The sequence below is a fragment of the Chenopodium album genome, chromosome 26 (assembly GCF_948465745.1).
Source record: "Chenopodium album chromosome 26, dcCheAlbu1.1, whole genome shotgun sequence".
Classification (NCBI taxonomy): Eukaryota; Viridiplantae; Streptophyta; class Magnoliopsida; order Caryophyllales; family Amaranthaceae; genus Chenopodium; species Chenopodium album.
In genome coordinates, this window is record NC_137859.1 from 16,259,635 (window position 1) to 16,272,679 (window position 13,045).

Here is a 13,045-nt window from a genome sequence, read left to right on the forward strand (position 1 = left end):
TAATAATTAATATTTAATAATAAAATTTAATGATTATAATAATAATGCGATAATAGTAGCAATAGTAGTAGTAGCAGTAGTAGCAGTAGTAGTAGTACGAGCAGCAGCAGTAGCATCAGCAGTAGTAGCAGCAGCAGTAGTAGTAGCAATAGTAACAATAATATCAATAAATGCTCTGCTGTGCTTCAATCTCCTCTGTTCTACTGAAATCTGCTCTGCTCTGCCTAGAAGCTCAAAAGAACAGAGCTTTAGTCTCGTATTAATTTAGGATTGGCTAACATAAATAGTCATAACTTATAAGAAAGATAGTTTGCAAAGAAAAGAGAGCATATCAGGATAACCAATTGAATAAAAGTGGGTGAAAGGTGTAGTGTGTTGTTAACTGAGAACCAAAAAGGGTATACACAAACTTTAAGAGAATTTTAAACTGGTGGTAAGGGGTAAAAAGAGAAGTAAAACAATCAAGTAAAGCACATTAGGGTTTGAGGAAACCTTAAGAAACGAAATAATTAAAATTTGCAAAATAGGAGTTGAAACAAAATAACATAAAAACAAGTAAATTATAATATTATTGTCAAATGAACAAAAAAAAAAATAATCATATTTCCTCTGACGTGAATTTTCTCCCTCTACTCTGTCTTATTCAATACCAAATTTTTGATCATCCAAAGTAATCATATCAATCCTTGATCATCCAAAGTAATCATATCAATCCTTGATCACCAAAGTAATCATATCACTCTCAATCACCCTCTTTTCCTAGGTCTTTCCTACCCTCGTGATCCCACAACTTTGAAACTCTTTAAGCCTGCTTACTGGAGTCTCACTTGGTCTACGTTTTATGTGGTCAAATCACCCTAGACGATTCTACCTCATCTTGTATTCAATGAATGTAACCCCTACTTTCTTCCTTATTATCTCATTCCTCAACCAATCCATTCTTGTATGGACATACATGTATCCATAACAACATAGTAACCCCTACTTTCTTCCTAGTTATTTCATTTCTCAACCAATCCTTTTTTGTATGAACATATACATGGATCGATCACAACATACACATCTCTGTCACGTACATTTATCTAATGATTGTGACAATGTTCCACAATAAAATTTCTTATTTCCTTCTAATTATCAATAATAGTATTCAATGGAAAAAAAAAAAAACGATGGGAGTTTAGTTGGGGTAAAAGAAAGTGGGGGTAATTTAGTAGGGGAAAAACTCCAATTATGTACTCCCCCTCTCTCAAAGTAATTAATACAATCAAATTTAACACAAATGTCAATGCACTACTTTGACTTTAGATATATATGATTAAATCTTTATTTATAAATTAAAAAAATATTAAGAGTAGATATTATCAAACTTTATATTAATACCTTTCATGATAATATTTACTAGATGAAGCCCGTGCAATGCACGTTTTGTTTGAATTTTTACTATATATTTTTTTGTATTTATGTGCTAAAATTTGTTGCATATTTAGATAAAATTCCTAACATCAAAAGATAGTATTTTATATTTAATTAATTTAAACTTAAAAATACCTTTCGTCAATTTTGCTTATGTGGCATTTGAATTAATTAATTCTAAAAGAAATTAACAATCTCTTATTTAATTGGCTACAACTAAACTTTATAATCTTACGTGGTGCGGTAAGAAATTAGATCCTATGTGGCTCTCTAAAACCACAGGAAAAAAACTCTCCTTTAAATATATATTAGATTTTTAATACTTTACTAATAAAATACGACCAAAGTAAATAAATGAATAATGAATAAAAGTTAAACGTGAGAGTGAGGGATAGCTCAAGTGGTTAGAGCTCCCCTCCCGGTTTCAAGATATCTTGGGATCGATTCTTATCACTCGCCCTTAAGGCTCTCTAAACACCAAAAAAAAAATAATAAAAGTTAAACGTGTCGGATATTCAATTCTAAGACAGAAAGAGTGTAAACATGTATTTTAATAAAATCTTCAAATTAATAGTATTAATCATTTAAGCATGTGTTTTAAAGTACTGAGTAGATTAGAGGCACATATATGACAAGAAACTCATTTAAGTCGTGAAAAACCTCCTAAAATCTCGAATATCATTTTACTTGCCTGTATGTCTCTAAGCTATTGTCCCTACATAAACATGTCTATGAATGTAAATGTCTGGAGGGGATCCTTTTTTGGGGGAGACGATCTAAACAAATAAAAATACTTTCTATGCGATTTCATATATTAAAAGTGGATGATACATTTGAGTGTATAAATGTATAATTAGCATGGCCTGATGTGAATACTATTTTGTAAATTAAAGTGGTTGCAACATGTTAAGGGAATTAGGGCCTGTTTGCTTCAGTTTATTTTCAATTCAGTTAAGTTTAGTTCAGCTCCAATCAGTTCAGTTCAGTTCCGTTCCTAATTTCTTTCTCTCATAAAATATCCAGTTCAGTTCAGATTAGTTCAGTTCAGCTCCAATCAGCTCACTTCACTTCAGTTGAGTTTAGTTCAGTTCAGTTCAGTTCAGTAAATGAAAATAGACCCTTAGTCATAAATCAAAACTATATTCTAGCTATACAAACATGATAATTAACTATGAACAGAAGGAGAAAATTCATGTGATAAAAATATTTTTGGCCTACAAAACTAGCGTTAATGATTTTTTTTTTTTTTTTTTTTTTTTTGAAACCTTATTTCTTATTTTCTTTTTCTAAAATTTCTTATTTTTTTCTACTTTGTATTCAATATGGTTAGATTACATGCAATATTGAGAGGAGGAACTAATTTCTATGATGTGTTGCAAAGAACCTTTGTTTCAAAAAAAAAAAAAAAAATAAATAATAAAAAAAAAAATTTAGCTTCAAGATCATCATAGACCAAAAAATAATCAAAGGTTGGCTTTTCTTGACCATTTTTTCTTTATTTGATTCACTTAATGTGTTTTAGTAGTATACATATTTTCATACACCGTACTTCTTTGGTTAATTTATTATTACAATTTATTGGGGATGAAGTATTTTTTTTTCCCTTTCTTTTAGAGAGACAAAAGTAATAAAAATATAGCTTCATGTGCTTAAGAGAAAGATATAAACCATTGCCAAAAACAGTGATGTAACAAATATACATCTTCCAACAACATGAGGTAATATGAGTGTTGTTTATTTATTTTCTATTTTGAATTAATAGCCAAACTCTTTTTAGTATTAGCCTTGTAAAAAATGATTCATCGAGGTTTTAAATTGGAGAAAAAAGAGTTTAATTAATTAACCGCCTTAGAAGCTAGTCGAACATTTACTATTCTTATTTTTGCATGTATGTACATTATTATTTCCTAATAGAGAAATGAGTTATACTTAATCAACATATGTTTGAAAATATAAAGACCTTAATATGGTAAAAAAGGGATGCAAATCTAAGGCAATTCAAGGTGCCAATGTATAAGTGAAACGTATAGAAGAAAAAAGCTAAAGGCAACAACATGCATCCATCCCTTTCTAACAAAATATCAGGGAAGATTACTTTGCTTTCTGTTCCATTTGTTGCCTTCTTTTGAGAAAAGAAAGAAAACATCAAAGGAAACACTTCCATTTTAAGGTTATGATTTAGGCTATTCACGTTCAACCTCATTCAAGAGGTTTGATTGGTTGTGTGCTTGTGTATAACTCTTGATCCAAATATCATGCTAGATTAGTATTGGACATTTAGTCTCATTACTACTTTCCTATTTACTATTTTTTTTTTTTTTTTTTTTTTTTTTTTTTTTGTTTTGCTGGTGATGAGATTAGCTTTGGAAATTTCTGTATTATAATGAATCCGTGTTTCGTAAAATTCTAGGCGTTAAATTTGTTTTCCTTTTTTTTTTTTTTTTTTTTTTTTTCCGTGTATTGTTCATGTTATTAAACTTTTATGACTTTATTTCAAAAAAATATTATTAATCAAAATGTTACGGAAGAATGGCCGGAAATAAAAGGTGCATTATCAATGTGAGATTGGACATAAAATAAAGTGTTATGGAAGGAGGAAAAATAGTGGTTAAGTGAAATGGTCAAGGTTTTTTTTTTTTTTTTTTTTTTTTTTGAGAACCCCTTTATGAGGAACACATAGAAAAAGATGTTTTCCTATTTATTTTTGCCTAGGTTATGCCTAAAATTTATGATACAGAAGTAAAATAAACAAATCTCTTTCAAAATACATTTCCACACACCCCCAACAACAAAAATTAAATAAAATAAAGAAATTACAATTACTATTGTCTATTGGTAATTAGTTAAGACAACGTAACTACAATTCAAAATTATATTGTGATGAACATAGAATTCTCTTCCGAAATTGCCCTTACATTAAACATCTTTTATTTGTAATGTTTCCTAAAATCCTTACCAGGACAAGTGTCTTAAGATAACAAAAACACCCTCATGATGTATAAAGAACGTTCACTGCTATTATGAATTCAACAAAGCCAGTTATATAAGGTAGCACCTTTCTTATGTGAGTAAGTGCTTTGCAAAGTATAACCGTTACTTTATATATTAATCGTCGGGTTTAATTTTTCTTACCCAATTTAATTTTATTCCTTTATTCTCTTTCTTTTATTTTAATGTACATAGTGTGAGGTGGATTTCAACAGCTTAAAAAAAAAAAAAAAAGAAGTATTGGTGGGCATGGAAGATCCTCTCTCATCAACACTACAGTGCTTAATCTTGGCCTATAAATTAACAACCTCTTCCATTTCTCCTTCATATCAAACCATTCTTTCTTACTTCATTTCCATCTTTATATCTTCTTATTTCTGCACTAAAAATTCAGGCAAAACTTAATTTCTAGCCTTATAAACTTGATCAACTTTTTTTTTTTACCCCTGTTTTATTTCCTCTGTATTCAGTTTTAACACCATGTCAACCAGTGTGTGTCAAGGGATGCAATCACAGTTTGATCCATGGCTCGCCGAGCCTCGGATCATTGGGTTTAAGTTATCTCAGCCAGCACCCAAGATTTCACTTTCTACTGTAAGTTTTCCTAGGTCTCCAAGGTCAGACAACTCACATTCCCAACAACAAACTTCCCACAAGACTGACATTTGTTGTGAAATAATCAACCCAAAGAAGACCTCAAGAAATGGTGATTTGGGTGGTTGGAGTTTCTTGCAAGCTCTTACAAACCCAACTCAAATCTCCGAAACTGCGAAAGAGGGTGACAAGGATAATGAGAAAGAGAAAGAGTATGTTCATCCTCTTGTCAAGAAATCAGCTTCAGTGTTGAGTGAGAAAAGCTTGCAGATGTGTACTGAAAGTCTAGGGAGTGAAACTGGCAGCATTATCAGTGATAGTGGGGATGAACTAATCTCTTCATCTTTCGTGTCAGAATTTGAAAAGTCTCCTAGAATGTCTTGTGTTAGTATGATCAAAGAGAGGTCGACGAGCAGCAATAGCTTCCCACCACCAATAAGTACCTTTAGGAGTGGTTGTTCGGGTGGATTTCAAGTCGAATCTCAAAGGCAAGATGGGAGGTTAGTTATAAAGGCGGTTAGTGTTGGCACGAGCCAGAGTTGTTTCAAGGCTGAGAGGACTAATGGAAGGCTTACTCTTCGTTTCCTAGATAACTCGTGTGAGGTTGAAGATGAATACAACCGAAAATTTTCCCAAGGAGATGAATTCTATGATGGTAACGACAACAATGAAGGCGATGCCAATGATGATGAGTATGACGTTAATGATGGACATTTATATAATGAGATGGAAGGAAGTAGTGGGAATGTTGTAGATGAAGTTGAATCAAGTAATTTTAGTAGAAGAAGCCGGTGTAACGAAGAACGAGCAGCTAGGAGGTGCAAAGGATTGCAAAATTGGGAGCCATTTTGGGTTGCTAGCTCTTGATCTATTAATAGTGTGCATTTTTCAGAACACCTTAATCTTTGTTATCATCTTCCACCTATACAGTTGAGTTGATTATATTAATATGTTGAGTGGAGGGAGTGAGTTTGACCCCCCTAGCTATTGTTTAGATAAGTGGAAGTTTATAATGTTGATTTGATTAGGCCTTCATTGATCAGATGTTACTCTCATGATTGATAATTGAGATGATTGCATTTAAAATGAGGCAACTTGATGAAGTATATGCCTTTTATTTTTATAATCTTTCCTGCAATCAAGACATGGTACCCATATACTTGAAAACAAACATTATAAATTGTAAACAATTACTAGCTACTGAATTGATCTCCCTCAAAAAAAAAAAAAAAGCTACTGAATTGATCAGTCTACTTAAGAACCTGGGCTACCCGGCCATCTGTTACAAATTCGACGAGGGTATAATTTATTAGAAGGTTTGGGAATAATTTCTTCTGCACGACATCAGTGTGATCAGGGGCATATATACATACCAAGGCAATGCTGCAGATAGTGTAAGTTCATCTAATGCCGGAGCTTTATCAAGTAGTGAAGACAAAGTTGCACTGAAATAGAGAGAAAGCAATGAAACAATATTTTCTAGGTTTGCTCATTCTTCCCGTTTTCATTCATTCATTCATTTTGTTTGTGTGCCCCTGAAATAGCCCACCACAATACATATATATGAGGCTCTGACCTCTTACAAAATGCCAACACATTACTAGGAATCTTCCTAGGAAACTTACAAAATAAAATGGATGTTAATACAACCAAAAACAGACAAAAAAACAACTGGCAGAAAACAAAAAATATTTCTTCATTGGCAGGAATGAGCAGCTCCCTTGATCACCTTGAGCAACACCCTTTAACACTCCCCCTCAAGCTGAGAGGAAGATTTCTGAACCTGAGTAAATGATCGAGAGTATTGACCTGTAGACAACACCTTAGTGAAAAGGTCAGCTATTTGATTTGCAAACTTGACATATGTTGGAGCAACAGTACCATCAACAACCTTTTCTCTGATGAAGTGACAATTAATTTCAACATGCTTTGTTCTTTCATGCTGAACAGGGTTAGCAGCTATAACCAATGCAGCTTGATTGTCACAAAAGAGAGGTGTACTACCAAGAGATTTCAATCCTAGATCTTTCAATAGGTGCTTGACCCACATAACTTCACAAATAGTCAAAGCCATTGATCTACATTCAGCTTCTGCAGTAGACCTGGCAACCACTAGTTGTTTCTTAGCCTTCCATGAGACAGGAGATCCCCCAAGTAGGATACAAAAACCAGAGGTGGATTTTCTTGAGAAAGGACATCTAGCCCAGTCACTATCACAGTAAGCTTCCAGCTTAGCACCTGATTCTGAAGCCAGTAGAATTACCTGATTCAGACAGATACCTTAGCACACTGATAGCAGCCTGATAGTGAGCAGAAGAGGGAGCATGCATGAATTGACTTAGGGTATGAACAGTAAAAGCAATATATGGCCTGGTTATTGTTAGATAGATTAGCTTGCCAATCAATCTCTGATATTTCTCAAGGTACAGGAGAGGAGTGCCAGAGTTGGGAGTGAGCTTTACATGAGCATCCATAGGAAGTCTGAGAGGTTTGCATCCTACCATGTTGTATTCTTGAAGAATGTCCATAATGTACTTTCCTTGTGACAGAAAAATTCTATTCTCATTTCTGTCAGCTTCTATCCCAAGAAAATACTGAAGTTCACCCATATCTTTCATCTTGAACTGACTGTTCAAGTAATCTTTGGCTTTAGAAATCATTTCCATACTGCTTCCTGTGATGATCAAATCATCAACATACACAAGTATTGCAGTGAACCCCTTGTCATTCTTCTGTGTAAATAATGCATAATCAGTTTTAGACTGATTATACCCTTTCCCTGTAAGTGCATAACTAAGCTTAGCATACCATTGTCTTGGTGCTTGCTTAAGTCCATATAGGGCCTTGATTAGTTTGCATACTTTCTCAGGCTTGCTTGCAGCATTTTCACCATGAAACTCTTTTCCAAATTTGAATCCCTTTCCAAGATATCCTTGGGGAATCTTCATGTAAACTGTCTCCTTCAAATCTCCATGAAGAAAGGCATTCTTCACATCCATTTGATGAACATCCCAACCCTTCATGGCAGCAACAGCTAGCAAAGATATGATAGTTGTCATCTTTGCTACAGGGACAAAGGTTTCTTTGTAATCTATACCCTCTTTCTGTCTATTTCCAAGAACAACAAGCCTTGACTTGTGTCTCTCTACCATTCCTGTCTTGGGATTATACTTTGTAGTATAGAGCCATTTGCATCCAATTGCATGCTTTCCAGGTGGTAGATCAGTGATCTCCCATGTATTGTTCCCTTCTAATGCTTCCAACTCCTCATTCATGGCCTCAAACCATTTACTGCTCTTCACAGCATCTTTAAAGTATACAGGGTCAGGTTCCTTTGAGTGTGAAACCATCATACAGAAGTATTTAGAGTTGATCTCTTCAGTTCTCACTTCTTCATTGCCTTCTGTCTCTTCTGTTCCATTCTCACATTCCTCACTCTCACTATTTCCATCATTACCATCTGTATCACCTTCATCATCTTCTATCCAGTCCTGATTCTCATCATTTTTCAATTTTTCTCCTCTGTCAGCTGAAGCAGTGTGAAAAATGTGATATGGGAAAATATTTTCATAAAATTTCACATCCCTTGAAACAAATCCATGCCCATCTATCAAGCTAACCAGTTTGTATCCCTTTTGTGTCATTGGATATCCCATGAATATGCATGGTATACCTCTTGCATCAAGTTTATCATGAGATAAACTTGGATTACTAGCCATAGCAAGACAGCCAAGGCTTTTTAGTTCACCATATGTAGGTTTCTTATTATAAAGCACCTCATATGGACTTTTGTCCTTCAGAACAACAGATGGTAATCTGTTAGTAATGTGCACAACAACATGAATGCAATCACCCCAGTACTTTATAGGAATTCCTGCCTGAAACCTTAATGCTCTCCCCATTTCCAGAATATTCTTATGCTTTCTTTCTGCTCTTCCATTCTGTTGTGGCCTCCCTACACATGAAGTTTGATGGATTATACCAAGTTTTTCATAGAGTGGCCCTTATTTCTAATCTTCAAACTCAGGAGCATTATCTGATCTGAGTACTTTCACCTTTTTCCCATGCTGAGTCTCCACCATTTTCACAAAGTTTTCAAGGACTTTGTATACATCATATTTTTGAACCATAAGATTCACCCAAGTCATTCTTTAATAGTCATCAACAATAGTAAGGAAGTATTTATACTTTCCTTTTGTGCATACTTTATTTGGTCCCCAAGTATCAATGTGAATGAGCTCAAATGCCTCTTTTGCTCTTGACTCACTTATTCCTAAGGGAGTTTAGTGAATTTTGCTAGAGGACATGTCAAGCATACTTCTCCACTTCCTTCTTTTACTCCTTTCAATCCTTGGATTTTCTCAATTCTTTTCATAGGAGCATGTCCTAATCTGTGGTGCCAAAGTGTCCTGTTACTCAACTTTGGAGCATTTGTCACCACAGTTGGGACACTCCTATAGCTGTCAATATTCATAGCCATCTTCCCAGCACTGACAATCTTATTCTTCAACTGCTTTACAACTATTTCAAGTGGCTTGTTTTCTAGATAATACAATCCAGACTTCAATTTCCCTATCCCTTTTACAGCATTGGACTCTAAGTCTTGTATTATGAAATACTTGGGATAGAAAAGAACTTTACTGTGAGAATCACACATTAATTTGTTCACAGAAATCAGATTATGCTTGAAACTGGGCACATACAGGACATGCATCAATGTGAGTTCATTTCCTAGGCTTACATTCCCAAAATGAGAAATAGTGGCAGTTTGATCAGTAGGAAGATTAATTTGACGATTATTTTTACTTTTCACAACATCATGCATAGTATTCAAATAACCAGTCATATGGTCAGAAGCACCAGAATCAATAATCCACTCATTTCCAATTGATTCAGTAAAATGACAAGACACCATACCTGCATAGCTATTCTCAGTTTCATCATCAAATGTTTGCCCAGGAAGCATTCTCAGCAATGCTTCAATCTGCTGTGCTGTGAACTGATTCGATGAACTTGTGCTTGATCCCCCAGACTCACTCTCACTCTGATTGCTGGTGACATTTACAGCAGATCTGCTGTTCATGCTCCTATTTTTTCCATTCCATTTGCTGTTTCCTGGAGCAAACTTTCCTTTCCCTTTCTAAGGTGCGGAAACCAGAAGGTTTTTGTTGATATTTGATATGCCATCTTGGGTATCCTACAACTATCTAGCAGTGTTCAGCTGTGTGATTTGGTTTTCCACATGTTGTGCATCCTGCTCCAGAGAATGTTGCAAAGCCTCTTCCTGGTAATGCTCCCCCTGGTAATGATGCTCCCCCTGACGAAGGTGAACCTTTGCTATACATTACTAGGGGCTCTGCTTCTTCTTTGTTGTTGAATAGGGATCTCTGAGATTCTTCCTGTTCCAAGTGACAGCATGTTGTCTCTATTGAGGGCAAGGTAGTCATCATGAGAAGCTGACTCCTTTGAGGTCCATATTCATCATCAAGACCATTTAAGAACTGAAACAACTTATGTTCTTCCATTTGCTTGTTCAGAGAGGTCAAGAAGGCATTCACTTCAGAAGTGATGTTAGTGATTACAGGAAGAGCATGAAGAGATTCAAGTTCCTCCCATATTGCTTTCATTCTTGTATAGTACTCACTAATCCTTTTTCCATTTTTCTTGGTCTCATACAAATCTTTATTAAGTTTGTATTTCCTAGACCCATTTGTGAGAGAGAATCTTCTCTCCAGTTCTGTCCAGATCTGGTAAGAACTGTTAACAAACATAATGGATTGCTTGATCGAGTCTGAAACTGATCCAAGTATCCAAGAAATGACCATACTATTACAAGTATCCCATGCTTCTGATTTAACTTCATCGTCAACATCTTTCTTTAGTGTTCCAGTGACAAATCCATACTTTCTTTTTGCAGATAGAGCAATCTCCATGGATCTCTTCCATGACCTGAAGTTGGAAGATCCATGAAGTTTCTCAATCCCAACAAATGCCTGACCATCTGAAGGGTGAAGATATAGAGGGCTAACTGGGTCTATAGTGGAAGAAGGCATGATGATTAAAAAGATTCAAACTTTTTAATGACAAAAGGGAAGGAAACTTAGTATTTATAATTTATGGCGGAAAACAGAACTATTTTTAGGCTAGATCTGAGCCTGCGACTCTGATACCATGAAGACAAAGTTGCACTGAAATAGAGAGAAAGCAATGAAACAATATTTTCTAGGTTCGCTCATTCTTCCGTTTTCATTCATTCATTTATTTTGTTTATGTGCCCCTGAAATAGCCCACCACAATACATATATATGAGGCTCTGACCTCTTACAAAATGCCAACACATTACTAGGAATCTTCCTAGGAAACTTACAAAATAAAATGGCTGTTAATACAACCAAAAACAGACAAAAAAACAACTGGCAGAAACCAAAAAATATTTCTTCATTGGCAGGAATGAGCAGCTCCCTTGATCACCTTGAGCAACACCCTTTAACAAGTAGATGAACAAAGACCACTTTAACGGCAGGAGTTGCTGCCTAAATCACAGCCTGTTCCCCTGGTTTGAAATTCTTGGCTCTGCCACTGATCACAGGATAACAAGAAAGCACTAAACAAGGAAAATCATAATAAGAACATGATTCGAGGTAAAAAAAAGTATTCTTGCGGCAAGGCGGAGCTGGTGCAATTTTGTTAAATTGAGCCCTAAAATCATTTTTTTGGTGGAAACATATGTTGAAAATTTCAAAAACCGGGTCTCTTTAACAATAGTTTCACTTAGGGGCCTTATGCGATCAACCACCCTACACATGCTCAAAACTACACCAATTTTTGTAAGGTGGTTTCTTGCAAAAAAATATCTTATAAACGGTGTTTTTTTTGAAAAATTTCCCAAACATAACCATGATGATTATGATAGAATTTGTACTTTTTCAGGGACCGTTGATGAACGATGACAGCTATTTAACAACCCGGAAATGGGTGCCAAATTTTGATTTTGAAGAGGAACATATCAAGAAATTAGCCACTCTAGTAAGAATTCCGCAACTTTATGTGGAATAATTCTATCAGCCAGGCCTAGAATGCACCTGAGCCGGCTGTCTCAAATTTACGAATGCCGCTGCGACTGAACTGTCAGTGTGATCTGTACTAGATAATCTGCTCTGGCATGGCTGCTGCAAATGCCACCTAGACTGCATTGGCATGCTCGGTCCACTCGTTACCCTTGAATTTTCCCAAATCTTCAACCGTCTTGGGTGACAAGTAGAGGTAGATGTGTTTGGCAAAATATAGCTGTAGAGGTAGATGTTAGCTGTGATGGTGGCTGTTGGCTGTATGTGTAGCTGTTAGCTGTCAACTACTCCCTCCGTTCCCTAATGTTTTTTATGTTTGGAATTATGCGCGGTAATTAAGAAATTGTGTAAAGTTGAGGCATATTGGAATATTTCAATGATTGAAAGTACAAATTTATTGAAAAATACAATGTTGAGCATGTGGGGTGGAGAAATTAGAGGAGAGAGGAGAGAGAAAGTAATAATAAGTGTTGAAAAACTATTAAAATAGTACAAAAAGTACCATAGTACATGGAAAAGTAAGGACTTTTGAGTAATAAAATTGTAAAACAAGGGTAATTTAGTCCAAAATTTATGACCAAAATAGGAAAGATACTAAATGTAAAGAATAAAAAGGAACACCCTAAATGGAAACGTAAAAAACATTTAGGAACGGAGGGAGTAGCTGTTAACTGTGAAAATAAATAATTAAGTATAAGTGTTTGGTAAAATAGTTGTTAGCTGAAAAACAAAAAAAAAAAAAAAAAAAAAAAAAATGAAGAAAAATTCAACAGCTACCTAGCTTTTCACAAAAGTTAATAATATTAACTTTTCACAAAAGCTACTTCAACCACTAAACTCTACCCCCACCACTACATTCCCAAACACCCATAATTTTTCTTAAGTAGTGGTTTGAATAAGTCAAACCACTAAAAGCTACCTAAAAGCTACTCAAAAACTAGTGCCGAACACACCCTTGATAAATTTATATAATTAGCAATGAT

General features: G+C 34.9%; 2 protein-coding genes across 2 annotated transcripts; one reads left to right on the forward strand and one right to left on the reverse strand.

The window, feature by feature from the left end:
* Positions 1–4,651: 4,651 nt before the first annotated feature.
* On the forward strand, positions 4,652–6,156 carry LOC145618289 (protein FANTASTIC FOUR 2-like). Its single transcript, XM_081673064.1, has one exon. The coding sequence runs from the start codon at positions 4,882–4,884 to the stop codon at positions 5,860–5,862; it is 981 nt and encodes a 326-aa protein (XP_081529190.1). The 5' UTR covers positions 4,652–4,881; the 3' UTR covers positions 5,863–6,156.
* A 4,046-nt stretch (positions 6,157–10,202) lies between these two features.
* Positions 10,203–11,048, reverse strand: LOC145616894 (uncharacterized). Its single transcript, XM_081671610.1, has one exon. It carries the CDS (start codon positions 11,046–11,048, stop codon positions 10,203–10,205), a length of 846 nt encoding a protein of 281 aa, XP_081527736.1.
* Positions 11,049–13,045: the final 1,997 nt, after the last annotated feature.